The 12,500-nt window shown below is 41.2% G+C and overlaps 1 protein-coding gene across 1 annotated transcript in view; it reads left to right on the top strand.

Moving 5' to 3' along the window:
• LOC137974802 (leucine-zipper-like transcriptional regulator 1) overlaps nt 1-12,500 on the top strand; it is a 35,888-nt gene that overhangs the window by 16,205 nt on the left and 7,183 nt on the right. The window contains exons 14-24 of the mRNA XM_068821787.1: nt 340-432; nt 2,411-2,546; nt 4,364-4,422; nt 5,168-5,284; nt 5,380-5,502; nt 6,559-6,607; nt 7,013-7,119; nt 9,168-9,190; nt 10,499-10,550; nt 11,310-11,407; nt 12,426-12,477. Coding sequence (XP_068677888.1) covers nt 340-432; nt 2,411-2,546; nt 4,364-4,422; nt 5,168-5,284; nt 5,380-5,502; nt 6,559-6,607; nt 7,013-7,119; nt 9,168-9,190; nt 10,499-10,550; nt 11,310-11,407; nt 12,426-12,477 — 909 coding nt within the window. The remainder of the gene's footprint in view (nt 1-339; nt 433-2,410; nt 2,547-4,363; nt 4,423-5,167; nt 5,285-5,379; nt 5,503-6,558; nt 6,608-7,012; nt 7,120-9,167; nt 9,191-10,498; nt 10,551-11,309; nt 11,408-12,425; nt 12,478-12,500) is intronic.

Below are 12,500 nucleotides of genomic sequence, written 5' to 3' on the forward strand. Positions count from 1 at the left end.
GTTACAGATCCTCGTTTTTTCCCTTTGATTTATGGCCCGTCCACTTCGCGTTGGGACATAACTCAACGAAAAAAAACTCGGTTAGTAAGAGATATCGATACTGCTTTTTCATCGTGCAATACCGTCCACTAAGGTATGACGATGTCTCAGCCGTAAAACAGTTTCGCTTCTGCGTACATAATCATCAAATTATTCACATGCAACTATCCTTTACAATAAACTTAAACTCGATGAAGATAAAAAAAGGTCTCTCGCACTTCGTAACGTCACAGTCTTTTATCTCTGGTTCAACATTTCGTAATAACACTACTCCCAGTAACAAACTTATTCCCTGTCCAGGAAGGGACTTGTTTCCCGGCTCACGCAGCTTTTGTGGCGGCCAGGTCACCTTGGTTGAAAGCACAGTTACTGCTGGCAAGGGAGAGATATCAGGTGAAACATTAGCGCACTAATTAAAGTATTCATTGATCATGTAATTGTGGGCATGATGTTTCTTTTTAATTCTATAAATTAAAAAACCTCCGACAAGGCTTAATGTCCTTGTGCACCTTACAATAACACAAAGTATTTCTACCAGCTGTGTGCGGAGAACATGATGGCCCAAACGGTAAGCTTGGTTATGACTCAGTATATGGAAGGCTCACGCACAAACAAAGACGGGCAGAAAAGTAATAAAAGCTTGTGAACAACACAACTCAAATAGAGCGGTTTTCAATTCAGTGTCTAAAGTAATTAGCGAATTACTTTGGTTTTGCACTACTTCACTCATTGATTGGTTCAAAGTTCTCGCGCCACTTTTTCAGCCAATCAGAAGTGAAGCCAAAACCAATCGTGGCTCGCGCGTGCACATTTACCCGCGCTTTGTGTCGGCTACTTAACAATTATTCCATGAACGCACGTTGGATATGAGATGGTAAATAGCCAACGAGGCGCGTAGCGCCGAGTTGGCTATAACCAGTCTCATATCCAACAAGCGCGAATGGAATAATTGTTTTATTAAATTCCTTTAAACTCCAAAAGTTTAGAAAGTACGAAATACGAGTGAAAAAAGCGAGCAAATCCGAGCGAAATCAAAAAAACTTGATGAGAACCGATGCGATGTCGTGTAACACCTTGTGGTCAGACAGACGCAGGCTCGTCACAAAAACATTTCTTACCTTTTCGCGTACTTCTAAACGTCGGAATTTAACCCAGCTGTCCAGAAAAACTTTTTTTTTTTGCTTTCTTCAGAGAGAAATTTCGCTTTCCGGCGAAAAAACTTTTAGCTTGGCAACACTTAGATCAACCATTTACCATATAAGGTCAAACCACGGTATATGAGCTGATAACCGAGATTGAGTGAACCAATCAGAGCACGAGAATTGCATTATCCCAGGTTGAGAATTTAATAAGTGTGATTACTTCGAGTTTTGATTGGTTTACTGGATTGTGTCCGTCCTTTTTGATTGGCCAAAGTAATTACTTTGGTTTTGGTTTAACGACACTCATTTGAAAACCGCTCTAAAAACCGGAGAAAAAGAGATGGAGAAAGAAGTACTTAATGCCAGGATGTTAAGGTTTTAGGAAACCTTATTAAACGGTGAAAGCGTGTGGATGGAATCATTAAAGCATTGCAAGTCAGCAAGCATCTCCTCGGTTACTAGAATCCGTAGAATCATTCCATTCAATTTACTTTGAAAGGGAAATGACCATTTCTAGGGGATGAAAACAACTGTTTATTTGTTCTTGGAAGCTTCCTGTACTGAGGTTCGTGTGATGTAAAGTATGGGTAAATATTCGAACGATTCGCCTTGGCCTCGTGCATTGGCTCGTTATCTGCTTGGCTGTTGGGAATATCCGAAGCGAAACTTAATTATCTCTCAAAAATGCATGGTTACCCTCAATTTTCTTTTTGGATACCAAGAGTACTTACTAAGATCTACTTTCTCCGGATAGTGTTTAACCGGGCAAAAATATCGCTGTATTGGTAAGCATCACCGATAGGAAACCAGAGTATATCGAGATGCGCAGAACGTTTGCGCAATGACAATAGTAGGCACTGTCCTTAAAAAACCTCTGAAAGTGCCAGAAGTCTCGATCTGCAATGGGATGCAGTATTATTTTCAGTATTATCTATTTTTATGGCGGCTACTGCTAGATGTTTGGAGGGAAAAAACGGGCGCACCGTGCTCCTTGCACGATCCACGATTTTGCATTGAGCACGAGCAGTCACTCGTGTGTCTAGTTGGTTGCAGACCAATGGGAGGCGTTGTAGTTATCTGTCCCAATCTGATTGGCCTTAATTTGGCGGGTCCTGTATTCTAAATTTAGATAGTACAGTGAACTAACTGACGGGCCAAGGCCAAATGAAAGATCGAAACTTCTGGTTTTTAGACTCCTGGTAATAAATACCCTGTTTGTTTCGTTGAAGAGATTATCAAGTCTAGAAAGGCAGCAAGAGCAGGAAGATCATAAACTGGAAGTGAGGTTGCCTGAAGTTGAGGTCCAGTCATTTGCGGTCACTCTACGGTACATGTATACCGACTGTATATTTCCCTTGGTCAAAGGTGAGATAGTTAGCGACAAAAACAAGATGAAAATGTACTATTTTCTCAAATATACGGCTTAGCCCGTGAATTTGGTGCTCTAATGTATACACACTTACTACTTTTTGGTCCAGTTGTTCAAACCCTGATTAAGCTAATCCTAGATCACTGGAAGCTTAAATTGCGGTTTATTTTGCTTTCCTTCTGGCTTCTTTACGGACAGAGTCACCAGTGGGGTGGTATTCAATCGTGGATTAGTGGTTTTTGAACAACTGTGGGCCCAGAATAAAAGAAACTTATGATTTGGGGACCTGAAAGATGGTTCTTTGAAGAACAAAGTTTAAGAGGAGCAGGCGTGGTAAAATCCTCACTGATTGATGAGTTATCATGATTTAAGGTTTACATTGCAACCAGCTTGACAATCAGGCATGGTTTGAAGAAATTTGAATGTATCTTCATTCAATACTATAATTATTATTATTATTATTATCATTATCATTAACATTCACGGAGTCAGGGTGGTTTAGTGGTCATCAATCGTGCCTCCCACCTTTGTGACCCAGGTTCAACTCTGGCTTCGGGTCGTATGTGGACTGAGTTTCAATCGATCTCAACCTGACTCCGAGGGTTTTTCTCCGGGTACTCCGGTTTTCCTCCCTCCTCAAAATCGACTCCCAGTCAATTACATCTGGCTGGGTTTGCGGTGCTCCGAGATCCCACATGGATCGTATGGTGGCAGCCGTGGGCGCCTTAACATGCATTCGGTCCGATCCCGTTGAGCCAGTTGATCCTGAAAAGCCCCTGTAGGGAGCGGTCAACTAAGCGCACATTTACATTTACATTATCGTTATCGTTATCGTTGTCGTTGTCGTTGTCGTTATCATTATTATTATTAGTTCAATTCAAGACCCGAGTTGCATTTCAAAGCTACACTCAGTTTTCTTCAAACTAGAGTAGCCTCGAACTACATTGATATGGTAAAATTGACCGCCCGTAACTTGAAATTTGAAAGCTGACGTTTCGAGTGTTTGCCCTTCGTCAGAGCGAAGTAGGGAATTGTGTCGTTAGTGTTTCTAAGTGAAAGGTGGAGCTTCGCCATCGGTGGGGATATAGCATCTGCAACGTGGATAACAAGACTAAATTAGTTGAAAGAAAAGCATCAGTGGCTTCATAGCTCAGTCGCGAGATCACGGGTTCAAACCCCGCTGAAGTCCTGATTTTTCAGGCTTCTCTACGCAGTTGCTAAAGTGGCGTTCATAACTGCGAGGACCATACCTTCACTTGATTTCATGTCAGCAGTTCAATATATGATTCATTTCATACATGATTTCTTTCATTGATTCATTCATCACGGGAGCATTTGAATCAACAAATGACCAGCTCCCAACATCAGTGGCTTCATAGCTCAGTTAGTTAGAGTCTCGCACCGACATCGCGAGGTCACGGGTTCAAACTTGCTAAACTTACGTTTATAACTGCGAGGATCATAGCTTCACTTGATTTCATATCCACAGTTCAATATATGATTCCTTTGATACATCATTTCGTTCCACTATGTCTAATTATCATGATTTGCAATCAAAGGGTTAATAAACAGTATTACTCGGGCGCTCATCATTTAATTTAGCAACAGCAAAAGAAAACAGTAATTTGTTAAAAGGGTTGCTCCGTTTAGGTACCAAAATCTCTTATATGTTAAATGCGTTTATTTCGACGTTGTCTGCATATGCTCTGTTTTCAAAGATGAATGTTATCGTTACGCGATGCAGATCTTAGTCCCATTGACATTTTCATGGATAGTAGCTCGCATTTAAATGAAAACTTCTTTGTTTTCCTAGATTGTCAAGGATCTCAAGATATCAGCCTTATCATGGATGTTTACAGATTGGCCGTGAAGGTTAACATTACGTTCCTTTGATCTGTTTTGGATTAGAATTTTAAGCTCATCCTATCGGCCAACTGATATTTTACAATTCGCGCTAAAAGAGGAACTTAGCGCATGCGCATCGATCATGTTTTTGTATCTGCAGCGAATTCTCCCCTTCCACTTTGCATTGCACGCCGTCGCTGAAATACAGCGTGTTGAACACCGTGTTTACCTAAGGCTGCAAACGCGAGAATGAAATTTGCGTTTTGCCAAAAATTAAACAAAAGGGGGGGTTGATCTACAAATATCGTGCATTTTCTAAAAAAAAGGGAGATTGGGGGGGGGGGGGGGGGGTGGGGGTAGATTAGGGAAAACTTTCATTTTTATGACAAGTAACAGCCTACCATTGGACGTTTGCCGTTTGTTTGACTTACGGGAATAAACTCATGCAAATCCCTATATTTATTCCCCAGAGCCTCGAGTTGATCCCTTTTGTTTAGTATTGAATTTTAATATATCGAAAGTGGGCTATTAGTTTGCCCGCATTGGCCACCATTTCATGCTAGATCCAGTCCAGCCGTGAGAATTCGAAATTGCTCTATAGCATCAACAGCTCGATTGCTTCTGCAGCTCGCGAAAACAATTTTTTTGCTGAATTGCTTATGGATTAGCGAATCGTCGCTTGGAACATCACCTTCCTCTGGTAGAGATGATGCACCATGTAGTTTCGTTACTGTTCCACTCAAAATTTTCTCTTCTCCTTTTATATTGACAGCTTGAGATTGGTTCTCTTGAAGCTCTTTGTGTACAGTACATCGAGTCTTCAATTTGTCAGGAAAATGTCCTCGTAGCCTTAGACAGCGCTGCCAGGTTACAGTTGGACCCTCTTAAGGTTAGCTTCGAAAACTAGTTTGACAAATCGATTCAAGTCAGTAGCTTATCAAGCTATATATTTCCAAATCTTAAATCGCCTTCTTTCATTGACAGGATTTCTGTCTTCGCTTCATTGTTCGAGAAGCAAACTATAATAATATTATCATGAGCAAGAACTTCGAATCTGTTCCTCAAAAGTTGATGGTTGAGATAATCAGACGACGGCAAGTCCCACAGGTGATGCGACAGACAACTTTTAAAGTGTCGTTTTAATACCGGAAGGCCATTTCCGAGTTGCTGTTTGCCACTCGTTTAAAACGAGTCTGGGTGCTAAACCATTCAAATGTTAATGAGTTTAATTTGTATGAAAATACGCCACTCATTTCCATATGAATGGTTGTGCTCCAGGACTCGCTTTGAAACCGAGGCAAACAGCAACTCGGAAATGGGCTATTACTATCCGTGTAATTTATCTGGCCCCAGTTGTTCAAACGATGGATAGCGCTATCTGCCGGATAAATTACTATCCAATGGATAAGTCATATCAAAATTGTGCTATCCAAGGGATAGTGATTTATTCGGTTAGGGTAACCCTCCACCTTTTGAAAAACTGGGGCCTGAGCGTTAGCCCAAGTAATGGAAGCTGGCTCGGTGGCTATCTGACCCGGACGTCGTGAGTTCACCACTCTGGTCGCGCTGATCACCCCACCCCTGTTTGGACCCATTGCCATTACTAGGGAGACGCATAAACTAAAACGTGTGCGCGCTTGCCTGTGATTGGTTGAGAACATAACACGAGTTTTTTGCCAGTCAATCAGCAAGTGTAGCAGTGCAACTTAAAAACAAGAGCAATCGCGACATTACTCAGTTGAAAACTACTCTCTTCATGCGATAAATGAACGTCCAGATTTTGTGGGGTGTCGCTCGCAAGTTTTTAATTTCGCCCAAGAAAGAAAAGAAGAGAGACGTTTTCATGGTTAAGTGTTATCCATCAGATACCACACAACTTTCTACAATTTCGAGTTTCATGGGATCGGTATAGGAAACAGCCGTATTGTGTTTAGGATTAGGATGTATTGTTTCTGTCTCCTGTTCATACGTGTCCAGTGCTTCGAAGACCAATTCCCAGTGTCGTAGTGACGTAGAGACACTTCGTTTTGCTTATTTGGAGATCGGTTATGCTTTTGCTTTTATTGACTGCAGCCTCGTTTTCAAAGTAAACCTCTGATGGTGAAAGCTTTTGTAGTGGTACAGAAATGTCAGTGGTGTTAAGCTAACCGTTTTTCTTTGTAGGCAAGTTCACACGTCCCTGGAGACAACCAGTGCCGTTCCACACATCCAGGTATTCCTAGAAAATGAATTTAAACCGCAGACGATGTATCATCTTTCCGGTTACACCGTGCACCGGTGGCTCAGTTTGTTGAGCATCTGGCTGTCACGCGGGTGGTCGCGGGTTCGAACGCGGCCGGATCAACACTCAAGATCTTAAAATAGCTGAGGAGCACTGAGGAGAAAGTGCTGCCTCAGTAATTTCATCTGCAAATGGTTCGACTTTCAAGTCTTCTCAGATAAGGACTTTACTCAGACACTATTCGTGAAGAGTAGGGGATGGAGTCCCATGTGTTGTGGGTGTCCTTTGTGAGTGTGTGGGTGGGTGGGTGGGTGGGTGGGTATATCAGGTCCACATCAGCTGCCAGAATTTCAACCTGCTCAAACAAGCAATTTCGTTTGTTCTTATATTTCGTAGAGAAGACTTTGCAACAAGACATGTTGGACTTTTTCCAAGGAGCGCGAGGCCAAGACTTTCATGACATCCTTCTGATGGTGGATGGTGAACCAATTGGAGCTCATAAAGTACGTGAGAATTCATTGGCGAATTAAAGCACGTGACGTTTTTGAGACGCAGACGGCAACCGGAAGTGAGCTGTTTTCCTTTTAACTTGTCTTCACACAACGGCATTTGTGTTGCTAAGTATCTTTTTTACTACACTATCCTGGCATGCGGAATGTCCACTTCCGGTAGCAGTCCGCGTCTCAAAAACGTTGCGTGGTTAACATCATTAACATAAGCCCATCGTTTTCTAATCTATCAGTCAACAAGAAGCTATTTCAAAAAAAAAGAAATGGTGTTTCGTTTTCGGAATGGTAACGGCAGGAGAAAAGATAAAATACTGTAGTGTGGGTCACTCAGTCTGTCATATTTAGTTTGCTTCGTCGATTGAAACTCTGGAGAAAAAAAAGATGGAAATGTGGATGCAAACTCTCTTGGAACGATGAGAAGCCTGCCAATGAATATAAAGCCTGGGAGAAGAACAGGTACTTGTTTATGTGCACGATACATCGAAGCATAAAGTCTACAAATACCTATTTTACCTGCAAATGCCACTGCATTTGCACTGCAATTCCGTTTTCCTTGAATCTGCCATTACTTGTGGTACATGTGAACCTAGGCAGCTACCGAGATAACTGGTTCCTGATTAACCCAATTTATTGGTACGACTCACCAGTGCGAAGATTGTTTACATTACTCATTAAAGCGAAGAGAGGTCGTTTTGGAATTTTCAACAATATATCGCTTTAATCTAACCCAAAATCATTCAGATAGTCAGAACTTCATATTTACGATTCATTCCTTCGCTTTTTGTTTGTCAGCTTGTCAGTTTGTCGATATTTCAGGTTCACATGTTCATAAGTTTGTTTTTACATCTCAGATGTGAACATTTTCAATTACAAACTCTGTTTTGATTGGCCACTCTACCTCACTATGTAAATAGTTCACCCTGAAGTCAAAATAGATACGTTTCGTTTCTGAGGAAACAAAAAATTAGTACTGGACATTGAAAGGCTCATTGCATAATGAGCTATCTCTGAAACTTTGAGCGCAATTTACCAAATAATCTCTGAGTTATGACGCTTTGAAAATTCGGAATTTTATTAAGAATCTTTGGGCTCATCAGCGCGTTTGCCATGCTCCCAAGGTTTTATTAGTTTTTGATGGCTAATAACTCGCTCGTTATCAAAGCTAAATAGCTTACAATTGGAGATTTAACTGAGTTTAGTATCACCCAACTAGTGGACTAATGCAATCCTGCATTTTGATTGGCTACGCTACTAGATGACTATTAGGAATAGTCCTCGAGTATCGAAAAGCGTGACGCTTTCTTTCGTTTTATTCCGGCCAAATAAGTATTTCTTCAACTTGCATTCGCTAACTTTATTATTGCCTTTTCTGTCCAACTAGTTGGGTGATACTAAAACAATTAGACCCGTAGCCCGCAAGGGCCACTGGTCAATAGCCCATTCGGCTTCGCCTCATAGGCTATTGTTAATTAACACGTTCTTTTACCTTTTGAAGTCAATTTATAAATAGCATGATGCCTTCTGTCAGCAAACTCGTATGTTAATGAGACAAAATGTGAACAATGACGTCAGCAATGATTCGCCTGTTACATGGCGCCCTGGCGGGTGGCCCTGGAACTGCGGATGTGAAACGATTTTCTTACAAACTAAAGGAAAGCAATTTATTGTACTTTTCATAAACATGCGGATTTCAATCAACGGTTATTTTTTTAGCTTCCATCATATTTGGTTCCCACCCATGATCTATTAGAGGACAGACGCATAGATGATATCATCATAAAGAACTTTCACTTCTTTATTATATAGCACAGTAATAGATCACAGATAACGTCAAAATGTGGTAAGAACAAAAAAGTGGCACACGAGGCGATAGCCTAGTGTGTCATTGACACACTAGTTCTAAATTTCCGCCTTATACAAACGCCCACTGAATTGTCAACTGAGAGCCCCATCTGATATCCCAAAGGATTTTTTATTTCATTTCTTTTAACGCAAAATCAGTGGTTTGACGCGAATGACGATCTACTTTTTTTTTACCCTAGGCGATCCTTGCTGCAAGATGTAGGTACGTTAAGGTTGCGATGGAATGAATGGTATTAAACAATTACGAGACTAAAAACTAACTGCGTTTAGCCGTTGATAGAAATTGTTTATTTTCGCTCATATTTCTTGACGTTTGAGGGTCACTTTCTGAATCATCTCAAAAAAATTAAAGCTTTAAGCCGATTGTTGACAAAACGGACCGCTAGAATGTTTTGTTGGGCAAGGGCTGTTCCTGTATGATGTGCAATGAAGTTGCGATTTCCTGGAGGGGTTGTGTACAGTTCTTTCCATGCTTGGCCAGGAGCCCATGAGTAGGAGCTTGCCTCTCTCATACACGTCCTTATGGGTCAACCTTTGCGCGTATCTTTCTATTTTTAGAACGCCGTGAGTTCCTCGGCTCTGCACGCACTGTTTTAAAAGGCCAATCAGAGTAAAGTCATTGTCTAACGAAGACAAATAAAGCAGTAAAACTGTATTTAAATCGTGCAAATTGATGTAAATTTATGTAAATGCGAGTCTCCTGCTCAAGGGTTCGTTCTAAAAGTAGAAAGATACGGGCAAAGGTTGACTCAAAGATCTACTGCATATGGAGGCCCCTACTAATGAGCTCCTGACTTGGCGCAATGTGGATCCCTTATGACTTAACGTGAACTTTCTGGCCGAAGCTGTGCTAAATTGGAAAATATCGTCGCTAGTTGAAATGTGAGATTTAAATGCTTTGTTTTTCGTGGAATTGAGAATAGTTTACATTAGTAGAATACTAAAACAGTGGATAGCATTGAAGGCGCTTTCTGATTCGCTACTCAAACGGTCCAAATATCCCGAGCGACTCGCGCGGGATTTGCGCCCAAAAAGATTGTGATCGTTGCAGGCGGTGTAAATAGGTTAAAATCATCTTTTTGTGCTATAGGGCGGTCTTCAATTGAGTGTCGAAAGTAATTAGCGAATTGCTTTGGTTTTGCATTACTTCACTCGGTGATTGGTTCAAAGGCCACTCTCGGCCGTTTCTCTCGATTTTTTGGCAAAACGCGATTGACTCATTCAAGAATCGCTCGACTGACATAAAAAGGATGAAGGGGGTAGTTTATAGAAACTGTGGTGCTGCGGTGGGGAAGTAGTATACAAAAATTTGGTTTTATCAACGTAGTTGATAATGTAACTTGGCCACCGTACGGAGATTCTAAAAGCTGACGTTTCGAGCGTTAGCCCTTCGTCAGAGCGATTCGCTCCTTTGACATAAAAAGGGGGCTGCTAGTAGTCTGACATCATACACCTAACAGATATATCTTGTAGTTCTGGTTTTGAAATTATTCCTTTGTCTTCTCTCTAGTTATTTTGAGGCGATGTTTAGATCATTTATGCCAGAGAACAACACCGTCACGGTTAGTAGAAGTATAGATCGATTGCATAAATGGCGGCCAAAAATGTATACTTTTGTTTGTGTGCTAATTAGAATACGTAACCTCGCTCTCGAACGACATTTCTATTTGTATTTTGTCCATGCAAACGAGGCTAGTGAGTCTAATTAGCACATAAACAAAAGAATACGTTTTTGGCGGCCATTTATGCAATCGGTCTATTGCTCTTCCAGATGCATGTTTGCTGTTTTCAGTGTTGTTTATTGAAACTAATAACCTAACTTGATTGTCATTATTGAACTGGAAGTTTTCAATGAAACGGTCGGAATGAGTGATACACGAGGTCATTGTGATTGGTCCTGGTCGTTGCTAGAGCCTATGATACCTGTGACCAGCGGACGTGTAAGGGACACCACCAACTCCTGGTTCCGATTTGTTTGCGCCAGTATGTAGTTTCATGATTTTTTAAGCTTTAGAGTTCGCCGTGGAAAAGTTAATCTTTCTCTTAAACAAGAGCAGTTCAAAGTTTATAGATGTTGTTTTCGAATGAAAAGGATGCTACTTTTATCTTGCAAGTAAAGAGAAATATTAAAAACTCACCGAAGTATTATTACCGTGACGTTCTTCAGAAAACCTTAGAATTGATTATTAACTCGTCAAGGAACAAGTAGCAAAACTGTGTGTCGATTTATGCGCTACTTATAAAACGCATTAACAAGAATCGAGTTGTTTGCGTGTTTGTCTTGTTTTGTTTCGTCCTGAGCGTTTTCTTTCCTCAAACAGATTACTATTGGTGAAACAGTCCCTTCCCGTGAAGCTTTCAATTCTCTCCTTCATTACATTTACCATGGAGATGTGTGTATGCCACCAGAAGACTCACTGTATCCTTTACGAGTTTACGTTTCGTATCACATGCAGGGGTTTCAATAAGCCAATTTTCATAAGCTGCTGGCGATGGTGAAATAATTATAGGCTGCTGTGATCGTGGGGCGAACTCGATCACGAGCTGAGAGCCTCAGTGCGCCGGCGCTAGACACGCCGGAGTAAGAGGCCCTTTAGACGGTGGTAAACCGCCGGTAACCTGCTTTTATTGTAACCCCTGATCTCATATGCTGTTATTATTGTATTAGAGTCAATCCTTATAATAAGACAGTCTCTTGAAATTCTTGAAGCTGGTTTGAGCCGCCTTAATCCTTTGTCACACTGCAGTGAGCTTAAGTGGATGAAGCAGTGCAGTGATCCTCGAACTTATCTGGACAATTTAAGCAGTTCACGGTCGCTTTAATTTATAGACACGTTGAAAATTCAGGTGGCTCCAACGGGATTTGACACCCACGATCTCTGCGATGCCTGTGTAATCAGCTCTACCAACTGAGATATGAAGCCGTTCTGTTGGGAGCAGGTCAGTTTGTTGGGCTCAGTTGTACCCGTGAATGGACTGGTGAATGAAAGAAATGTTTATTTAGAATGCGAGTTAAATTGTTCTTATAATTGCGAGGATGACTTCACTCCTTCCTTCTCTAACCCGCACTTCAAATAAAGCGGTTTTCAATTGAGTGTCGAAAGTAATTAGCGAATTGCTTTGGTTTTGCATTACTTCACTCAGTGATTGGTTCAAAGTTCTCGCGCCACTTTTTCAACCAATCAGAAGTGAAACCCAAACCAATTGTGGCTCGCGCGTCCACATTTTCCCGCGCTTTGTGTCGGCTACGTGTAATTACTTCGAGTTTTGATTGGTTTACTGGATTGTCTCCCTCCTTTTTGATAGGCTAAAGTAATTACTTTGGTTTTGGTTTTACGACGCTCGATTGAAACTCGCTCTAAACATTTCTTTCGAGCTTCATTTGTTCATGTTGTTTTTTAGCGATGCCAACGAATTTCCTTGACCGTATCCACAAGATACCTGCTGTCAGCTCCTTATTTCTTTGGCTTTACAAATAATCGATTACAGGTCTGTACTACAACTCCTTGCAC

The sequence above is a fragment of the Montipora foliosa genome, chromosome 11 (assembly GCF_036669935.1).
Source record: "Montipora foliosa isolate CH-2021 chromosome 11, ASM3666993v2, whole genome shotgun sequence".
In the NCBI taxonomy this organism is placed as follows: domain Eukaryota; kingdom Metazoa; phylum Cnidaria; class Anthozoa; order Scleractinia; family Acroporidae; genus Montipora; species Montipora foliosa.